The 17,216-nt window shown below is 43.2% G+C and overlaps 1 protein-coding gene across 23 annotated transcripts in view; it reads left to right on the top strand.

Moving 5' to 3' along the window:
- Nucleotides 1–17,216, top strand: part of MGA (MAX dimerization protein MGA) — a 133,475-nt gene that overhangs the window by 41,175 nt on the left and 75,084 nt on the right. For all 23 annotated transcript variants that reach the window (XR_014796808.1, XR_014796809.1, XR_014796810.1 and 20 more), the window contains exon 3: nucleotides 16,029–16,974. Coding sequence is in view for 20 of the 23 variants with exons in the window: in XM_084904290.1 (XP_084760416.1) it covers nucleotides 16,029–16,974 (946 nt within the window). In the remaining 3 variants the exon portion in view is untranslated. The remainder of the gene's footprint in view (nucleotides 1–16,028; nucleotides 16,975–17,216) is intronic.

Here is a 17,216-nt window from a genome sequence, read left to right as displayed (position 1 = left end):
CAGAGCAACAGAGGCCAGGCCCGGAGCAGCCAGGCCCGAAACAGCTCGCTCCTCACCTGTCCCTGCCCACGGCTGCCTCTCAGACATGGCTGGAAACTTTTGCGGGAACTTGAGGGTCTGCTGAATCAAGTGATGAAGGCTTAGATCTGGATGTGTTGAGTTAGTATAGCGCTGGGGTGTTGATCTGTGAGTGCCTTGGGTGGGGCCTGGATGAGGCTGGTTGACCTATTTGAAAATGTCTTTTGTGTGAAGTGTATCATTGGGCATGTGGAGGTATTATTGATATGAGAAAATGCTAAGTAACAGATTTACTATCTGAAAAGGGATTTACTATCGGGGAAAGGGAGGGAGGAAGAGACTGAACATAAACTGTGCACCTATGGAAGAGGACAATGGGGGATGGGAAGGGGGCAGAGGGTGGGGTGGGAACCTGGTGGAGGGGGGAAGAAATGAGGAACCTTTGTAATAATATGAACAATAAAGATTGATTTAAAAAAAAAATAAAAAAAAAAATTCCACCAAACACACATCACTTTTTTCGCATGCAAGTCAGGTTTTGGCGTGGGCTGCGGAGCCTCATTTTTGTCCAACCATTGAGGCCGCCTTTTCAAATTAATATACACCACCCATTCTTCATCTCCGGTAACAATTTGCTCTAAAAACGGCAAACGGTTTTGACGAGAGAGGAGCGAACTGCAAATTGTGACTCTTTGATTACGGTTGTTGTCGGTCAACTCATGAGCAACCCATTTTTCAAACTTTTGGACTTTGCCAAGTGCACGCAATTGATTGGAAATTGTTTTTTTGTGAACAATTTAAAGTTGTCGCAAGCTCTTGTTGGGCAATTTGAGGATTCTGCACCAAAAGAGCTTGAAGAGCTTCTTGATCAAAATTGGACACACGGCCTCGACCACTCTTGTCATCTAACGAAAAATTTCCCTCGCGAAATTTCTCAAACCAACGCTGGCATTTTCTGGCGCTAACTGCATCTTGACCAAGAGCACTACAGATGTTTTTTGCAGCCTCACTTGCTTTTCTTCCTAATTGGAACTAGTAAAGCATGCAGTGCCCAATATGCTCTTCATCTGCCATCTTCTTAGCCCTAGTTTTGCAACAAAAACCAAACCAAACACAAACTTTTTCAAGCAAAACTTGTTAATTGCACTTCACACGTTCTGTAGATACCACGTGTTTGAAGGTTATGTCAATACAAGTCAACACCAAGTAAGATTTTAAACGAATGTTTAAAAACGACATTAATTATTACTAGACCCGATATTACTTTTTTTCAATCAAGGGCTATTTTTTTAGAGCAGTTTTAAGTTCACAACAAAATCTGCAAAATTGAGAAGAAGGTTTAAAGTTTTTCTATAGACCATATGCCCCAATACATGCATAGCCTCCTCCATTATCAAGATCCCCCATCAGAGTGGTACATTTGTTACAACTGATGAACCTGCATTTACACATCATCATCACCCAAAGTCCATAGATTATATTAGGGTTTACTCTTTGTGTTGTGTAGTCTATGAGTTCAAACAAATGTATATAATGACATATATCCACCTTACATACATAGAGTATTATCATTGCACTAAAAATTCTGTATGCTCTGCCTGTTAATTCTTGTTTTTCGAACCTCTGACCATCTGATCTTTTTTTTTTAGCCTCACCTTAGGGTATATATTTTTTAAATATGTTTTTATTGATTTCACATAGGCAGAGAGAGGGAGAGAGAGAAACATCAATGATTAGAGAGAATCACTGATCAGCCTCCTCCTGCACACCCCATACTGGGGATTGAGCCTACAATTGGGCATGTGCCCTTGACGAGAATTGAATCTGGGACCCTTTGGTCTGTAGGTTGACTATTCATTGAGCAAAACCGGCTAGGGCAGTCTGTCTTCTTTTTTTTAAAAAGAAGTTTTTATTGATTTTACAGAGAAAGGGAGGAGGGTAGAGAGAGAAACATCAATGGAATGCCTTATAAGCACTCCCTATCTGGGATTGAGCCTACAATTTGGGCATGTGCCCTAATGGGGAATTGAACCAGTGACTTCTTGGTTCATGGGTCGGCACTCCATCACTGAGCCACATCAGCTGGGCTGTCTCTGTCTCTTTTTGATCAAGTACATCTTTCAGTAAAATTAACAGAAAGGAAATATGGGACATAGAATTTTAGCATTTACTTAAGTAAAGTAAGTTCTGATGAAAATAATAGTCCCTTGCCCCTCTGAACGCCTAATTTTCTTCTTACATATTGAAAAATAGCTTTGTTTTGCCCTTGTACTTTATAAATTGGTTAATTCTGTGCTGAAAATGCATTGCAAGTTCCAGTTTTCTGTTGAGAATTATTTTTTAAAATATGTTTTTATTCAGAGAGATAGAAACATCAGTGATGAGAATCATCAATTGACTGCCTCCTGCTTGCCTCCACGAGGGATTGAGCCCACAACCCTTGACTAGAACTGAACCCGGGACCTTTCAGTCTGCAGGCCAATGTTCTATCCACTGAGCCAAAGCAGTTAGGGCACCTTTTGAGAATTTGATGCCATTTTGATTCCTGGTCATTTGAAGGCCCTTAAGATCTTTTGTTTATCCCTTATATTATGAAATTTTACAGTGATGGGCCTTGGTGTGGTTCTTCTCATCATTGTGCTATTTCCCCCCCCCCCCCCCCCCCCCCAAATTCTTGTACTGTGGTTCCAGGAACACTTTTGTATTATTTGTCTAAGTTTTTCACTTTTTTTTTTTTTTGAAACTCCTTATAATTGGGTGTTTCATCTCCTGGATTGATTATCTTATCAGTCTTTTTTTTTTTTTTTTTCTTAATCAGTCTTTTATTGTCTGTTATCTTTTTCCTCTATTTATATTGAAGTTTCATTAAAGTTTTTATTGCAGCTGTCAGATTTCAATTTCTAAGAGCTCTTCTATTTTCTTTTTCATTCCACATTTTTTTTCCCCAATGGATTTCTTTTTTCCTGTTAACTTAATTATCACCAGTTTTATGGAAGGTATTATGTTACAGGTTCTTTAAATATACATCCTTAGTACATGTACATATCTTTATTGTAGTATCTATTAAATAACATTATATTGTCTAGTTTGTTTTCTTGCACTGGTCTGTAAATTTCTTGAATATGAGATAGGAACTGTTTTTTTGTTATCCTTGGGCCCAACAAAATTTGTCTGGTACATTGTAGACACGGCGTAATTAGCCCTTAATATCTGAGGGGGATTGTCTCCAAGAACCCCTAACCCCACCCAGACCAAAATTGGCCAATACTCAAGTCCTTTATATGAAACTAGGGCCCACTGCATGAATTTGTGCATCTTGAAAGGAACAGTGGGCTGAGAGGCTGCAGTGGGCACAGGGGTGGGTCTAAGCCCATCCTCCGCACCCCCGCTGGCCCCTCCTGCCACAGCCCTCGGTCCCCTTTCTGCTAGCAGCCCCCCTCCCATGTGCTGACAGCTCAGGTCCTGCTTGCATCGGCTGAGGGCATGGAGCGATTGGGGCCAGCGCTGTCAGTGGGTGCAAGCAGCGACTGCTGCCTCAATGTCCCCTCAGGAGCAGGGGGAGGTGGAGAAGCCCTCAGGGGCGATTGGGGCTGGTAGCCGCCCCTCACACCTGCTGACTGTGCCGCAAGCAGTGGCTCTGGCACTGGTTGAGGGTGAGAGCGCGGCTGGGGTTGGCAGTGGGTGCGAGTGGCAGCTCCAGCACTGGCAGAAGGTGCTAACACCAGGCAGGACCATGAGAATTTTCAGTAATCACCAGAGGCTAGCCAGGTGACAGCGACCAGTGCCCCACCTTGGTCTGGTGCCTCTGCTCACCTGCTCCATCATCCCACCATGGCCGAGGTCTGCCATATTCTGCTTACACCCCCAGGTGGTCAGCGCACATCATAATGACTGGTTGTTTGTTGATTTGTTGATGGTAGCCATTCTGACAGGTGTGAGATGGTACCTGTTTTGATTTGCATCTCTCTGATCATTAGTGACTTTGAGCAGGTTTCATGTGTCTCTTGATCTTCTGTATATCCTCTTTCAAAAAGTCTGTTTACCTAGGTCGTTTGCCCATTTTTTTGATTGGATTTTTTATCTTTAGTTAAGATGTATGAGTTCCTATGGATTAAACCCTTATTGGACATAACATTGGCAAATAAGTTCTCCCATGCAGTGGGCTCTCTTGTTGTTTTGTTGATGGTTTCTTTTGCTGTGCAGAAGCTTTTCATTTTAATGTAGTCCCATTTGTTTATTTTTCCTTAATTTTCATTGTCGGTAAAGATATTGCTACAACATATGTCTGATATTTTGCTGCCTGTGGATTCTTCTAAGATTTTTATGGTTTACGTTTAAGTCCTTATCCATTTTGAGTTTACTTTTGAGTATGGTATAAGTTGGTGGTCTAGTTTCATTTTTTTGCATATATCTGTCCAATTTTCCCAACACCATTTATTGAAGAGACTATCTTGACTCCAGTGTACGTTACCTCCTTTGTCAATATTAATTGAGCACAATGGCTTGGGTCAATTTGTGGGTTCTCTGTTCTGTTCCATTGGTCTATATGTCTGTTTTTTGCTAGTACCAGGCAATTTGATTTTTAGGGAGCTTGGAAGAAAGAGGGAAAGACAGAGAGAAACATCAATGTGAGAGGGACACTTTGATTGGTTGCCTCCTGCATGAGGGACACTTCGATTGGTTGCCTCCTCCCTGACCTGGGCCAACCTCTAGGTACATGCCCTTGATCAGAATTGAACCCAGATCCTGTGGTTGGCAGGCCAAGGCTCTATCCACTAAGCCAAACTGGCTAGGGCAGGATATGACATTTCTTAGGCCCTCCAGCAACAGACCTTAGTTTTTCCTCCAGGAGTGAGGTGGAAAAATCCTAGATCACCTTCTTGGATTCTTTTTTTTTTTTTTTTTAATATATTTTATTGATTTTGTACAGAGAGGAAGGGAGAGAGATAGAGAGTTAGAAACATCGATGAGAGAGAGTCATCGATCAGCTGCCTCTTGTACACCCCCTACTGGGGATATGCCCGCAACCAAGGTACATGCCCTTGACCGGAATCGAACCCGGGACCTTTCAGTCCCCAAGCCGACGCTCTATCCATTGAGCCAAACCGGTTTCGGCACCTTCTTGGATTCTTATAACTCAAATTACCAAGAACACTGTAAGAGGCAGCTTACAGGGAGCTTAGCTAATGATCCCTCAGAAAAGGTGTTTCCTCTGCCGCTCATGTGCAGAGGACCCCCTGCATTGTGTCCGCAGGGCTTCTGTCCACTGGGCTGGGGGCATGCTCCAAGCCACACTGTGAGGGCTGCCAGGGGCACACCCCCAGCCCAGCAGTCCCGCTTTCTGTCAGCTAGGCTTCCGTCTGCTAGGCCGGGGCCTGCCCGAGCCTCCCTGCGGCAGCTCTGAGCTCATCCCCGACCCACTTTCAGTCAGCTGGGCTTCTGTCCGCTGGGCTGGGAGCATGCCTGGAGTCGGTGCGGTGGCTCTAAGCTCACCCCCCTGTCATCTGAGCTTTTGTCTGCTGGGCCCGGGGACCTGCCCGAGCCTTCCTGCGGCGGCTCTGAGCATGCCCCTGGCCCACTTTCAGTCAGCTGGACTTCTGTCCGCTGGTCCCGGGAGCATGCCTGGAGCGGTGCTCAGCGGAAGCCTTGAGCACGTCCCCAGCCCAGCGGCTGGTTCTTTCTATAAGTTTCTTTTATTCATTAGAGTCCTTCCTCAGTTATTTTGATTTTTAGATTCAATTGTTGATAGATATGCATTTATTGCCATTTTGTTGGTCATATATACATTTTAAAATATATTTTTATTGATTTCTAAGAGGAAGAAAGAGGGAGATAGAAACATCAATAATGAGAGGAAATCATTGATTGGCTGCCTTCTGCAAGCCCCCTACTGGGGATCAAGTGTGTAACCCTGCTATGCCCTTGACCGGAATCGAACCTGGAACCCTTTAGTTTGCAGGCTGATGCTCTATCGACTGAGCCAAACCGTCTTGGGCTCTCTGTTTTTAACCTTTGGCATTTTAATTATGATATGTTTTGGTGTGGGCCTCTTTGGGTTCCTTTTGTTTGGTATTTTGTGCTTCTTGGATTTGTATGTCTATTTTTTCACCAGGTAAGGGAAGTTTACTGTTAATTTTTTTCATATAGGTTTTTTCTTTTTCTTAAGCTATTTTTTAAAAACATATATATTTTATTGATTTTTTACAGAGAGGAAGGGAGAGAGCTAGAGAACTAGAAACATCCATGAGAGAGAAACATCGACCAGCTGCCTCCTGCACACCCCCTACTGGGGATGTGCCTACAACCAATGTACATGCCCTTGACCGGAATCGAACTTGGGAGGTTTCAGTCTTCAGACCTCTGCTCTATCCACGGAGCCAAGCCGGTTACGGCCATATAGGTTTTCAATTTCTTGCTCCCTCTCTTCTCCTTCTAGCACTGCCTTGATGCGAATGTTGGTACACTTGAAGTTGTCCCAGGGGCTCCTTACACTATCTTCATATTTTTGTATTTTTTCTCTTCCGATTGCATGGTGGTGTTTTTTTTTTGTTTTTTTTTGTTCCTTATATTCCAAATGGTTTAAAAATTATCTTTATATTCTTGAAAGTATTACAAATGTCCCCCTTATGTCCCCCTTTGAGTCCCTCCACTCCATACCCATATCATCACCCTCAGGCATATTCTAAAATCTTGATATGATTCTTGATGTCCTCTACTGTTTTGATCTTCTGTAAAGTATTCTTTATTTCAATTGTATGCTTCATTCTGACTGGTCCTTTTTTATGTTGTTTATTTTCTCATTGACTTTTTTTTGACATTTTTCCTAAGTTCCTTGAGCATCCTTATAACCTTTATTTTGAACTCTGTATCTGGTAGTTTTCTTGGTTCCATTTCATTTGTTTCTGGAGATTTTTCCTATTCTTTCATTTGTGACGTGTTTCTGTCTTCTAATTTTGGCTACTTCCCTGTGTTTGTTTCTATGTATTAGATAAATCTGCTATGTCCCCTGGACTTAATAGAGTGACCTTGTGTAATAGGTGTCCTATAAGGCCCAGTGGCTCAGCCTCCCCAGCCACCTGAGCTGGACCCTCCAGATGCCACCCCTGCGTGAGCTGTGTGCACAGTCAGTGGTTTATGTTGAGCATCACTGGGAGGGATTGACCGAAAGGCCAAACGGTTGTGAGGATTGGCTGTGAGTACAGCTAAAGAAATCTGTGTAGAAGCTGATCCTATAGAATAGGACTTGCTTCAGTGGGGCTTTGGTACTCATTGAGTCTGCCCTTTGAATGTGTCACTTGTGGAGATGGTGGGGTTGTAATCCTGCAAGGTCAAAGTTGACCAGTGGTGCACTGGCTCTGTGGCCTCCTGGGAGGTGCAAAGTGAGCTTCTACCTGAGGCCACCCAGCATGAACTGCTAGGAGGTGGCTACTACTTGTGTTGATCTTGGAGTGGCCCAGGAGAGGCTAAGCTGCGAACCAGCGCAGATTGCTGCTAGTGCCAGGCCTGGGGCCACTCATTATAGGTAAGGGGCACACTATGCCAGCTGCTGCTTGTTTGAAGATTTTAGGAAAATACAAAGCATGAGGCAAGAGAAGCCAGTTGTTTGGAAAAAAAACAACAACACTGGAAATGGCTTGGATGAACCAGTCTAGATGGGCTTCTTGAGTTCCCTATTTGTAGGACTTCTGTTTAGCTAGATTTTAGGTGGTTCTGAATGATGGTGGTTTGGTATTTTGTTTGTAAATTTTGATGTGGTTATGGGAGGTAGTGAGTACTGCCATCTTGACTGGAAGCTCTTAAATGAGATTTTGAAAGGGGAAAATTGTTTTAGCTTTCACATTTAGGCCTGTAATTCACCTTGGCTTAGTTTTTTTTTGTAAGGTGTGAGGAGAGGAGGTGAAGGCTCCCATTTTCCATGCAGATATCTGTGTATTCTAGCATAATTTATAGAAAATATTTTACTCTCCCCATTAATGCCCTGGTAACTTGAAAAATCAGGTGACTGTCTATACTAATAAAAGGGTAATATGCATGATGGATAATCAAAAGACTAAACAGAAGGCTGCATGGGCTGACCAGGCCAGCAGGGGGCTTAGCAAGGGATGACCAACCAGGCCGGCAAAGGGGGGGCAGTGAGGGGCAACCAGGCCAGTGGGGGGCTGTTGAGGGGCAACCAGGTTGGCAGCGGCGGTACCAAAGGGTCAAAAGATAGTAATCTTTTGATTACTGTAGCTTTTTAGTAAGTTTTGAAATTGGGAACTATGGGTCCTCAGAGTCCTTAATTTCAGAGAAGAGAAGGAGAGAAAGATATAAATATCAATAATGAGAGAGAATCATTGATTGACTTCCTCCTGCAAGCCTCTTACTGGGGATCAAGCCCACAATCCAGACATGTGCCCTGACTGGGCATCAAACTGGTGACCTCTTAGTTCTGGGTAGGTTTTTTTTTTTTTTTGTGTACCAGTCTTATTATACTTCTTTGGTTCAGCTTATTCCTAAGTATTTTATTCTTGATGCTATTGCAAATGTGATTATTTTCTTGATTTTACTTTTGACATTTATTCCTAGTGTGTAGAAATACAATTAAAAATATATATATATATCTTATTGATTTTGTACAGAGAGGAAGGGAGAGAGATAGTTAGAAACATCGATGAGAGAGAGTCATCGATCAGCTGCCTCTTGCACACCCCCTACTGGGGATATGCCCGCAACCCAGGTACATGCCCTTGACCAGAATTGAACCCGGGACCTTTCAGTCCCCAAGCCGATGCTCTATCCATTGAGCCAAACCAGTTTCGGCTAGAAATACAATTTTTATGTGTGTGTATTGGTCTTGGATTCTTCAGTCTTGGCCAACTAATTTATACCGATAGTTTTTTAGTGGATTTTTAAGAATTGTCTACACAAAAGGTCACATAATGCTGGGAATGCAGAATTTTACTTCCTTTTTTTTTTTTTTTTTTTTTTTAATATATTTTATTGATTTTGCACAGAGAGGAATTGAGAGGGACAGAGAGTTAGAAACGTCGATGTGAGAGAAACACCGACCAGCCGCCTCTTGCACACCCCCCACCGGGGATGTGCCTGCAACCAAGGCACATGCCCTTGACCGGAATCGAACCTGGAACCTTTCAGTCCGCAGACCGACGCTCTACCACTGAGCCAAACCGGTCCCGGCTTTACTTCCTTTTTAATCTGGATGTCTTTTATTTATTTTTCTTGTCTGATAAGCTTTGTAGAATCTCTTGTACAATTGAGTAGAAGTGGTGAGAGCTAGCATCCTTGTCTTGTTTCCGTTCTTAGGCAATAGTATTTCTTGTACAGTCTGAGTTCTTTCAGTTGTCTAAAAATGTCTTCTGGTGTAAAGACTTCTTTTGCTAGACCCAGAACATTAAGTTGACGCTTTCAGTATTTTATGATTGGTGTCATTCTACTGTCTTCTGGCTTCATTATTTCCAATGAGTAGTCAGTCTGTTGTTCTCATTGTTGATCCTCCAGTGTAATGTCATTTTTTCCTCCACTGCTTATAAGGTTTTTCTTTTGGCCTTTAATTTTCAGCAGCCTTACCTTTGTGTGCCTACATATGGCTTTCTTTGTATTTGTTCCCCTTGGTGTTTGCTAAACGTGTTGAATATGTGGATTAATGCCTTTATATTTTGGAATATGTTGATTCATTTTCTTTTCAAATGGTCCTCCTTTTTCCTTCCATTTTATTCCTTATTTGTCAGATAATTTGTTGTTGTCCCACAGGTCTCTGACACACTTTCTCTCCCCCTCCCCCTCTATTTTTCTTTTAGGTGATTCATTTAATTAAATTTTAGCTCACCTCACATTTGAGATGTTTAGGATGGGATTGGGCTTGGGATCTAAGAGACTACACATTCTCTAAAACAGGCCAACCTTGCTACATCATTTCTGCTAATATTTCAGAAATCCCCTGGAGGGTAATTGTTGGGAATAAGGACTAGTATTCTTTTTGGGGGTCCTCCATATTCTAATGTGCTCATCCTCAGGCATGAAAAGAGACTGGGTTCTCTGTGTCCCAACAAAGATTCTTAGCCTATAGTTGCCTTTTTCTCTGTTCACTTGTGCTTCATGCAGTGCAAATGCTACTCAGTGTTGAAAGCAATAGCAATCTGTCACCTCGAGAAGGCTGGTTTCTCTCTGAAATTCAGTTCATTTAGACTTATTTGTGTCCAGAGGTCTTCAGTGGCTTTAAAAGAGAATTGGATTTTTAATTTATCTAGTGTTTTCTCATTGTTATTAGCAGAAGTGATGATCTTTGTGATCGTAAACATTTTAACTTGAAGTGAAAGCCCTCTATTGAAGGATTTTCAAGTAAGGTCAAGATCTTAAGTCGTACAAGAAACAAGTAACTACACAGTAATGTAAATAATTGCTTGTGCATATTTGAGATAAATGAAAGTTTTACAAAGACAGTGACTTTAATTGAGTTAGTGAATAGTTCAAACACATCCTTAAGATACATTGGTACAGTTTATATACTTTTAATGGTTAATTGGGAGGAAGGAGAAATTGAAAAAATGTATTTTTTGAAGACATATATAAAAATCCGCATGGGTCATATGTACTTGCCTTCAACTACCTTTTTATTTTGGAAGAATTCATGTTAAACGTTTTATAGTGAAAATGAGCTCTTAAACTTTAAAACCACTTAGCAATAACATTGTGAATATACTAAAAAGGTACTCCTGGAATGTACATTTTTAAATGGTGAGAATGTTGTATTTTATGTTACGAATTTTATCTTAATTAAAAAAAATGATTTTTTTACAGAGAGGAAGGGAGAGAGATAGTTAGAAACATCTATGTGAGAGAAGCATCAATCAGCTGCCTCCTACACACCCCCTACAGGGGATGTGCCCACAACCAAGGTACATGCCCTTGACCAGAATCAAACCCAGGACCTTTCAGTCTGCAGGCTGATGCTCTATCCACTGAGCCAAACTGGTTTTGGCAGGATTTTGTCTTAATTTTTTTAAAAATAAATTAAAAAATATATATATATTTATTGATTTTGTACAAAGAGGAAGGGAGAGAGATAGAAAGCTAGAAACATCGATGAGAGAGAGTCATCGATCAGCTGCCTCTTGCACACCCCCTACTGGGGATATGCCCGCAACCAAGGTACATGCCCTTGACCAGAATCGAACCCGGGTCCCTTCAGTCCCCAAGCCGACGCTCCATCCATTGAGCCAAACCGGTCTTGGCATAAAATAAATTTTTATTGTTCATATTATTACAAATGTCCCTCCCCCTACCCCCATTGCTCTCCTCCACCAGATTCCCATCCCACCCTCTGCCCTTTCCCCACTCCCCATTGTCCTCATCCATAGGTGCACAGTTTATGTTCAGTCTCTTCCCACATCCCCCTCTCCCCTTTTCCCCAAGAATTGTCAGTTCACTCCCCTTCTATACCTCTGATTCTATTATATTCACCAGTTAATATTGTTCATAAGATTTTTTTTTAAATTTCCTTGGTTTTTAGATTCACTTGTTGATAGTTACGTATTTGTTGTTCATAATTTTTATCTTTATTTACTTTCTCTTCTGAAAGAACCCCCTTCAGCAATTCATATAATTCTGGTTTGGTGGTGATGAACTCCTTTAGCTTTTTTTTATTAGTGAAGCTCTTTATCTTACCTTCGATTCTGAGTGATAGCTTTGCTGGGTAGAGTATTTTTGGCTGTAGGTTCTTACTATTCATCATCTCGAATATTTCTTGCCATTCCCGTCTGGCCTGCATGGTTTCTGTTGAGAAGTCAGCTGACAATCGTATAGGTGCTCCTTTATAGGTAACCACCTGCTTAGCTCTTGCTGCTTTTAATATTCTCTCTTTGTCTTTTGCTCTTGGAATTTTAATTATGATTTGTCTTGGTGTGGTCCTCTTTGGATTCCTTTTGTTTGGAGTTCTGTGTGCTTCCTGGACTTGTAAGTCTAATTCTTTCACCAGGTGGGTGAAGTTTTCTGTCACTATTTCTTTCAGTATGTTTTCGATATCTTGCTCTCTCTCATCTTCTGGGACCCCCATAATTCTGATGTTGGTTTGCTTGAAGTTGTCCCAGAGGTTTCTTACATTATCTTCAATTTTCTGGATTCTCTTGTCTTCTTGCTTCTGCGGAGGAGTGTCTTCTGGCTCTTTATGTTCCAACTCTTTGACTTGATTCTTGCAATCTTCCATTCTGTTTTTAGGACTCTGTATAATATTTTTTATTTCAGTCAATGTATTCTTTATTTCTTGTTGATCTCTTATCATTTCTCGTTGATTCCTTATTAATTCTAGTTGGTCCCTTTTCATATCCTCATAGGTCTTATCGACCTTTTCTAGGAAATTCTTGAAAAACCTTATAAGCGTAGGTTTGAACTCTATATCCATTTGTCCTCCATTTCTTTCGTTTGTGATCTATTTCGTCTCGGCATTTTCGCAGCTTCCCTGACGGGGCGGAGTTTCAGGGTGGAGCCTACAGCCTTGGCTTCCGTCAGCCTTGCCCTATGCAGCTCCTGAGTCTCAGGGTCCTTCAGTACTCGCTGCAAGCACCTCTGAGAGAAAGGTGCCCTCGATTTTCGCCTGCTACCAAACAGTCTAGGCTCTCCCCCAATGAGCCCGGAACTGGGGTTCAGTTCAGTTGGAAGTGGGATTGGAGGTGGCGTTCAGAGCAGTCTGGAGCCCCTGTCTCCTTCCCGCCATGGCAATCCCGCGGCACAGCCAACCGTCCCTTCTCTGCGCGCAATGTGCGCGCCTCTGGGACCTCCTTTTGCCACTCCCCTGGGGTTCTGCCTTACAGCCCAGCTCCTTATGGATGAGCCTGGATCCCCGGGGTCTGGCCTAGAACTGGGGTTCAGAGCAGTCAGAACTGGGGCCCAGCACAGTTGGAGCTTTTATCTCCTTCCCGCTAGGGAACGCCAGCCAGGCCCCTCCTCTCCGGCTCCGTCCTCTCCGCGTGCGCTGCGTATCTTCGTACCTTAGACTCTTACAGCTTCTCTGCACTTCCTTCTGGTTTTCTCCTTGCTTCTCGTTGTAGAATTTCCAGTCAGTCGACTTTCCTGTAGTTCTGGGTAATGTCCATTTTATATTTTAGTTGTATTTTATTGAAATTGTTGTGTGCGACTGCGGCTGGGTATTTACCTGTGCAGCCATCTTGGATTCTCTCCCTGAATCTTGTCTTAATTTTTTAAAAGGAAAATCAATCAGGCAGTCTGTAAAGCCCTCCTAATATTTTGCGCAATTCTTAATTGTAGTTGACATTTATTTGCTTTTATTGGCAACTAGTGGCCAGTGCATGAAATTCTTGCACATTAATAGGGGATTAATTAGAGGAAATATTTTAATATTGCTATTTGCCCTTTCTCTATAATAGAAGTGTCAGAGATGAAAGAAAATTAATAAAATGTATGTGAAATTCATCTTCCTGTCAGAGTTTGGGTACACCACAGGACACAGAGTCAAGTCCCCGCCCAACCATGTACGCCTCAAAATCGCGCAAGACCCAGACCTGGCTGGCCTCCCTCTTCACCATCCCCCCCATTGGGCTAGATTCAGACCCAGCCGGTCCCACCCTTGTCAAGCCCCGCTGGGAAGGGGGGCGCAGCCTCAAGTCCCCTGGCTCAGTGCTGGTAGGGGGGGCACAGCCTCAGGTCTCCTGTTAAGCCCTGCCGGGTGGGGGGGATTCGGCCTGAGGTTCCCCGGCCCAGCCCTGGGGCGGGGGAGGGCACACCTTGAAGTCCCCCGGCAAGCCCCTTCAGGTGGGGGGCATGGCCCAAGGTCCCCTGTCAAGCCCTGCTGGGCGGGATGTGGCCTAAATTCCACTGACCTGGTGCTAGGGTGGGCTGGGGGGAGTTGGAGGGGGGAGACACAGTCTGAGGGTCTGAGGTCTTCTGTTAGGTCCCACAGGGGCAGGAGGTGGGGGGGCGCAATCTTAGGTTCTTGCTGATTGCTTGTTAAGGCTCATTACAGGAACTTGGCCTCCACTGTGGGTGCAGCCATCTTGTGTTACGGAAACACCTCTCCCCCCACTGTGGGTGCTGCCATGCTTGTGGCAGAGTGATGGTCAATTTGCATATTCCTTCTTTATTATATAGGATTGTTAATCACTGAAGTTCTCTTGAGTTTGAGTTTGGTTCAGTGCCAGTTGACTTTCAAAACTGAGTGTATCTGAAAAATACTATCCTATGTAATAAAAAGGTAATATGCAAATTGATTGAGCGGCAGAATGACTGGTTGGTAGGACGTGCACTGACACCAGGGAGCAGATGCTCAATGCAGGATCTGGCCCCTGATGGTCAGTGCACGCCCCACAGGGGGAGCACTGCTCAGACATAACCTGGGTTGAAGGCTGGTGAGCACAACGGCGGAGCCTCTCCCGCCTCCGTAGCAGCACTAAGGTATCCGACTCATGGCTTAACCATTAGTTGGACATCCCCTGAGGGCTCCCGGACTGCTAAAGGGAGGCCAAGCTGAGGGGGAGCACCTCCGCTTCCCCCTATTGCACAAATGTTGTGCACTGGGCCTCTAGTTTGGAAAATAAGTGTTACAACGCTTTGATTTAGTGATAAGAGGGTTGTTTGTTAAACCTTTGCTCTTTATGTCCAGCTGGTATGGCTTGTTGTTGAGCATCTACTCATTAACCATGAGGTCACAGTTTGATTCTTGTTTGGGGCATGTGCCCAGGTTTTATGCCAGGTTTTCGGGGCTTTATTCCCAGTGGGGGCTGTGCAGGTGGAAGCCAGTTGATTTTCTTTCATCATTTTCTTCTCTCTTTGGAATTAATTTTTAAAAATGTGTGTGTGTGTGTGTGTGTGTGTGTGTGTGTGTTTGTGTACATATACACACACATATATAAAACAAAACAAACCAAAACTTTGTTATTATATATACTAGAGGCCCGGTGCACAAAATTCATGCACTGCAGTGGAGGGGTCCCTCAGCCTAGCCTGCACCCTCGCAGTTTGGGAGCCCTTAATGGGTATCCCTCTCATAGTCTAGGGATCCCTCGCTCTTTACCCCCTGCCTGCTTGCTGTTTCTTACTGCTTGGCTTGCTGCTCCTTAGTGCTGCAATGGAGATGAGAGGCTCCTGTCACGGCTGCTGTGCTTGCCAACTGCCAGCCCGGCTTGTGGTTGACCACCAGGGGGCAGCTCCTGCATTGAGCATCTGCTCCCTGGTCGTCAGTGCACATCATGTGACTGGTTGTTCCACTGTTCAGTCAGTTTGCATATTACCCTTTTTAATTATATATATATATATATATATATATATATATATATATATATATATATATTGATTTTTTTTTACAGAGAGGAAGGGAGAGAGATAGAGAGCTAGAAACGTCGATGAGAGAGAAACATCGACCAGCTGCCTCTTGCACACCCCCTACCGGGGATGTGCCAGCAACCAAGGTACATGCTCTTGACTGGAATCGAACCCGGGACATTTCAGTCCGCAGACCGACGCTCTACCCCTGAGCCAAACCGGTTTCGGCGCATATTACCCTTTTATTATACAGGACCAGAGGCCAGATGCACGAAGATTCGTGCAAGAATGGGCCTTCCTTCCCCTGGCTGCTGGCACAACCTTAGCTCTGGCCTGGAATTGTCTTTCCACCTTCCCATGGTGCCTAGAGGCCTGCAGTGGCTAGGGCAGTCTGGAATGTAAGTGTCCCACCCTGGCCACTTAGCACCTGCATATGCAAATTAACCCAACATCTTTGTTTGGTTAATTTGCATACTCACTCCTGATTGGCTGGTGGGTGATTTTAAGGTACGGTCAATTTGCATCTTTCTCTTTTATTAGTGTAGCTGCTTCTGTGAAAAATTGACAGAAAATATAAAAGTGTGATGCTGATAAAGTGCTTTTGCGATCCTTATGCTCTACAAAGTGTTTCTCTTACGAAATCTGATGTTACTTGTTTTTCAAAAACCTTTTCTCTCCTGAGTTTTATTTATGGAGGTCTTATGTCCTTTTCAACCCTCCCTTTCCTGTCTCTCCAGACATGTTGCCAACAATTTTGAAGATAGTACCCACGTAGCATCACCAGAAGATCCAAATGGAAACTTCAATGTTGTCATTAAAGAGGAACCTCTAGATGATTACGACTATGACCTTGGTGAGTTTCCAGATGGGGTCACTGTGAAACAAGAAGAGACGGATGAGGAAACAGATGTATACTCAAACAGTGACGATGATCCTATACTAGAGAAACAGCTAAAGAGGCACAATAAAGTTGATAACCTAGAAGTTTACCATCTGTCTTCTAAATGCCTACCAAATAGCCCATCAGGTGTTGCTAAAGCTAAAACGTTCAAATTAGACGCTGGAAAGATGCCAGTAGTTTGTCTGGAGCCCTGTGCCGTCACCAAAAACACAGTGAAGATTTCTGAGCTCCCTGATAACATGCTTTCTACATCTCGGAAGGATAAATCTATGTTGACAGAATTAGACTATTTGCCTACATACAGTGAAAATTCCAATGAGGCTGGCTTCTGTTTAGACAAGGAATCAGAAAATGATCTAAGAAAATATTCACCAGATCTCAGAGTGGTACAAAAATATCCTTTACTTAAAGAGCCTCAATGGAAATATCCTGATATTTCTGACTGCATGAATACAGAAAGGATACTTGACAGTTCAAAGAGTCCAGCTGGGGACTCATTTTTAGCAAAAGAGGACTTGGGCAGAAAGAAAACAACTATGCTTAAGATTTCCGCAGCTTCCAAAACCGTGAATTCTAATCAGAATGCTCCTACAAATGTCAGTGGTAAAAGAGGAAGGCCACGAAAATTGAAACTCTCTAAGGCAGGACGACCACCTAAAAACACGGGAAAATCTTTAACTTCTACAAAGAGCATTCCTATGGGCCCTGGGAGTACCTTTCCAGAAGTGAAGCCTGATCTGGAAGATGTGGATGGTGTTCTCTTTGTTTCCTTTGAATCAAAGGTAAGATGGTTACTTCAGCATTGTTTCTAAGGCCAAATAATTATTATTGAGTTGTATGTCTAGCTGATAACCAATTTACAATCTAGTTTTTGTGAATGCATCCATTATGTGAGGAGGGTGTGTGCACAGGGAACTGAGAGTCTCCAAAATGTTTGGTTTAGTTAATAGATATCACAATATTTTGTGTGAATGAACTTAACAATTTATGTCTGTCTTTTGAATGTTAAAGGGAAGGCACATGT

The sequence above is a fragment of the Pipistrellus hanaki genome, assembly GCF_964339955.1.
Source record: "Pipistrellus hanaki genome assembly, chromosome: 1".
In the NCBI taxonomy this organism is placed as follows: domain Eukaryota; kingdom Metazoa; phylum Chordata; class Mammalia; order Chiroptera; family Vespertilionidae; genus Pipistrellus; species Pipistrellus hanaki.
The sequence above is the reverse complement of the archived record's forward strand: the minus strand, read 5'-3'. Positions and strand labels throughout refer to the sequence as shown.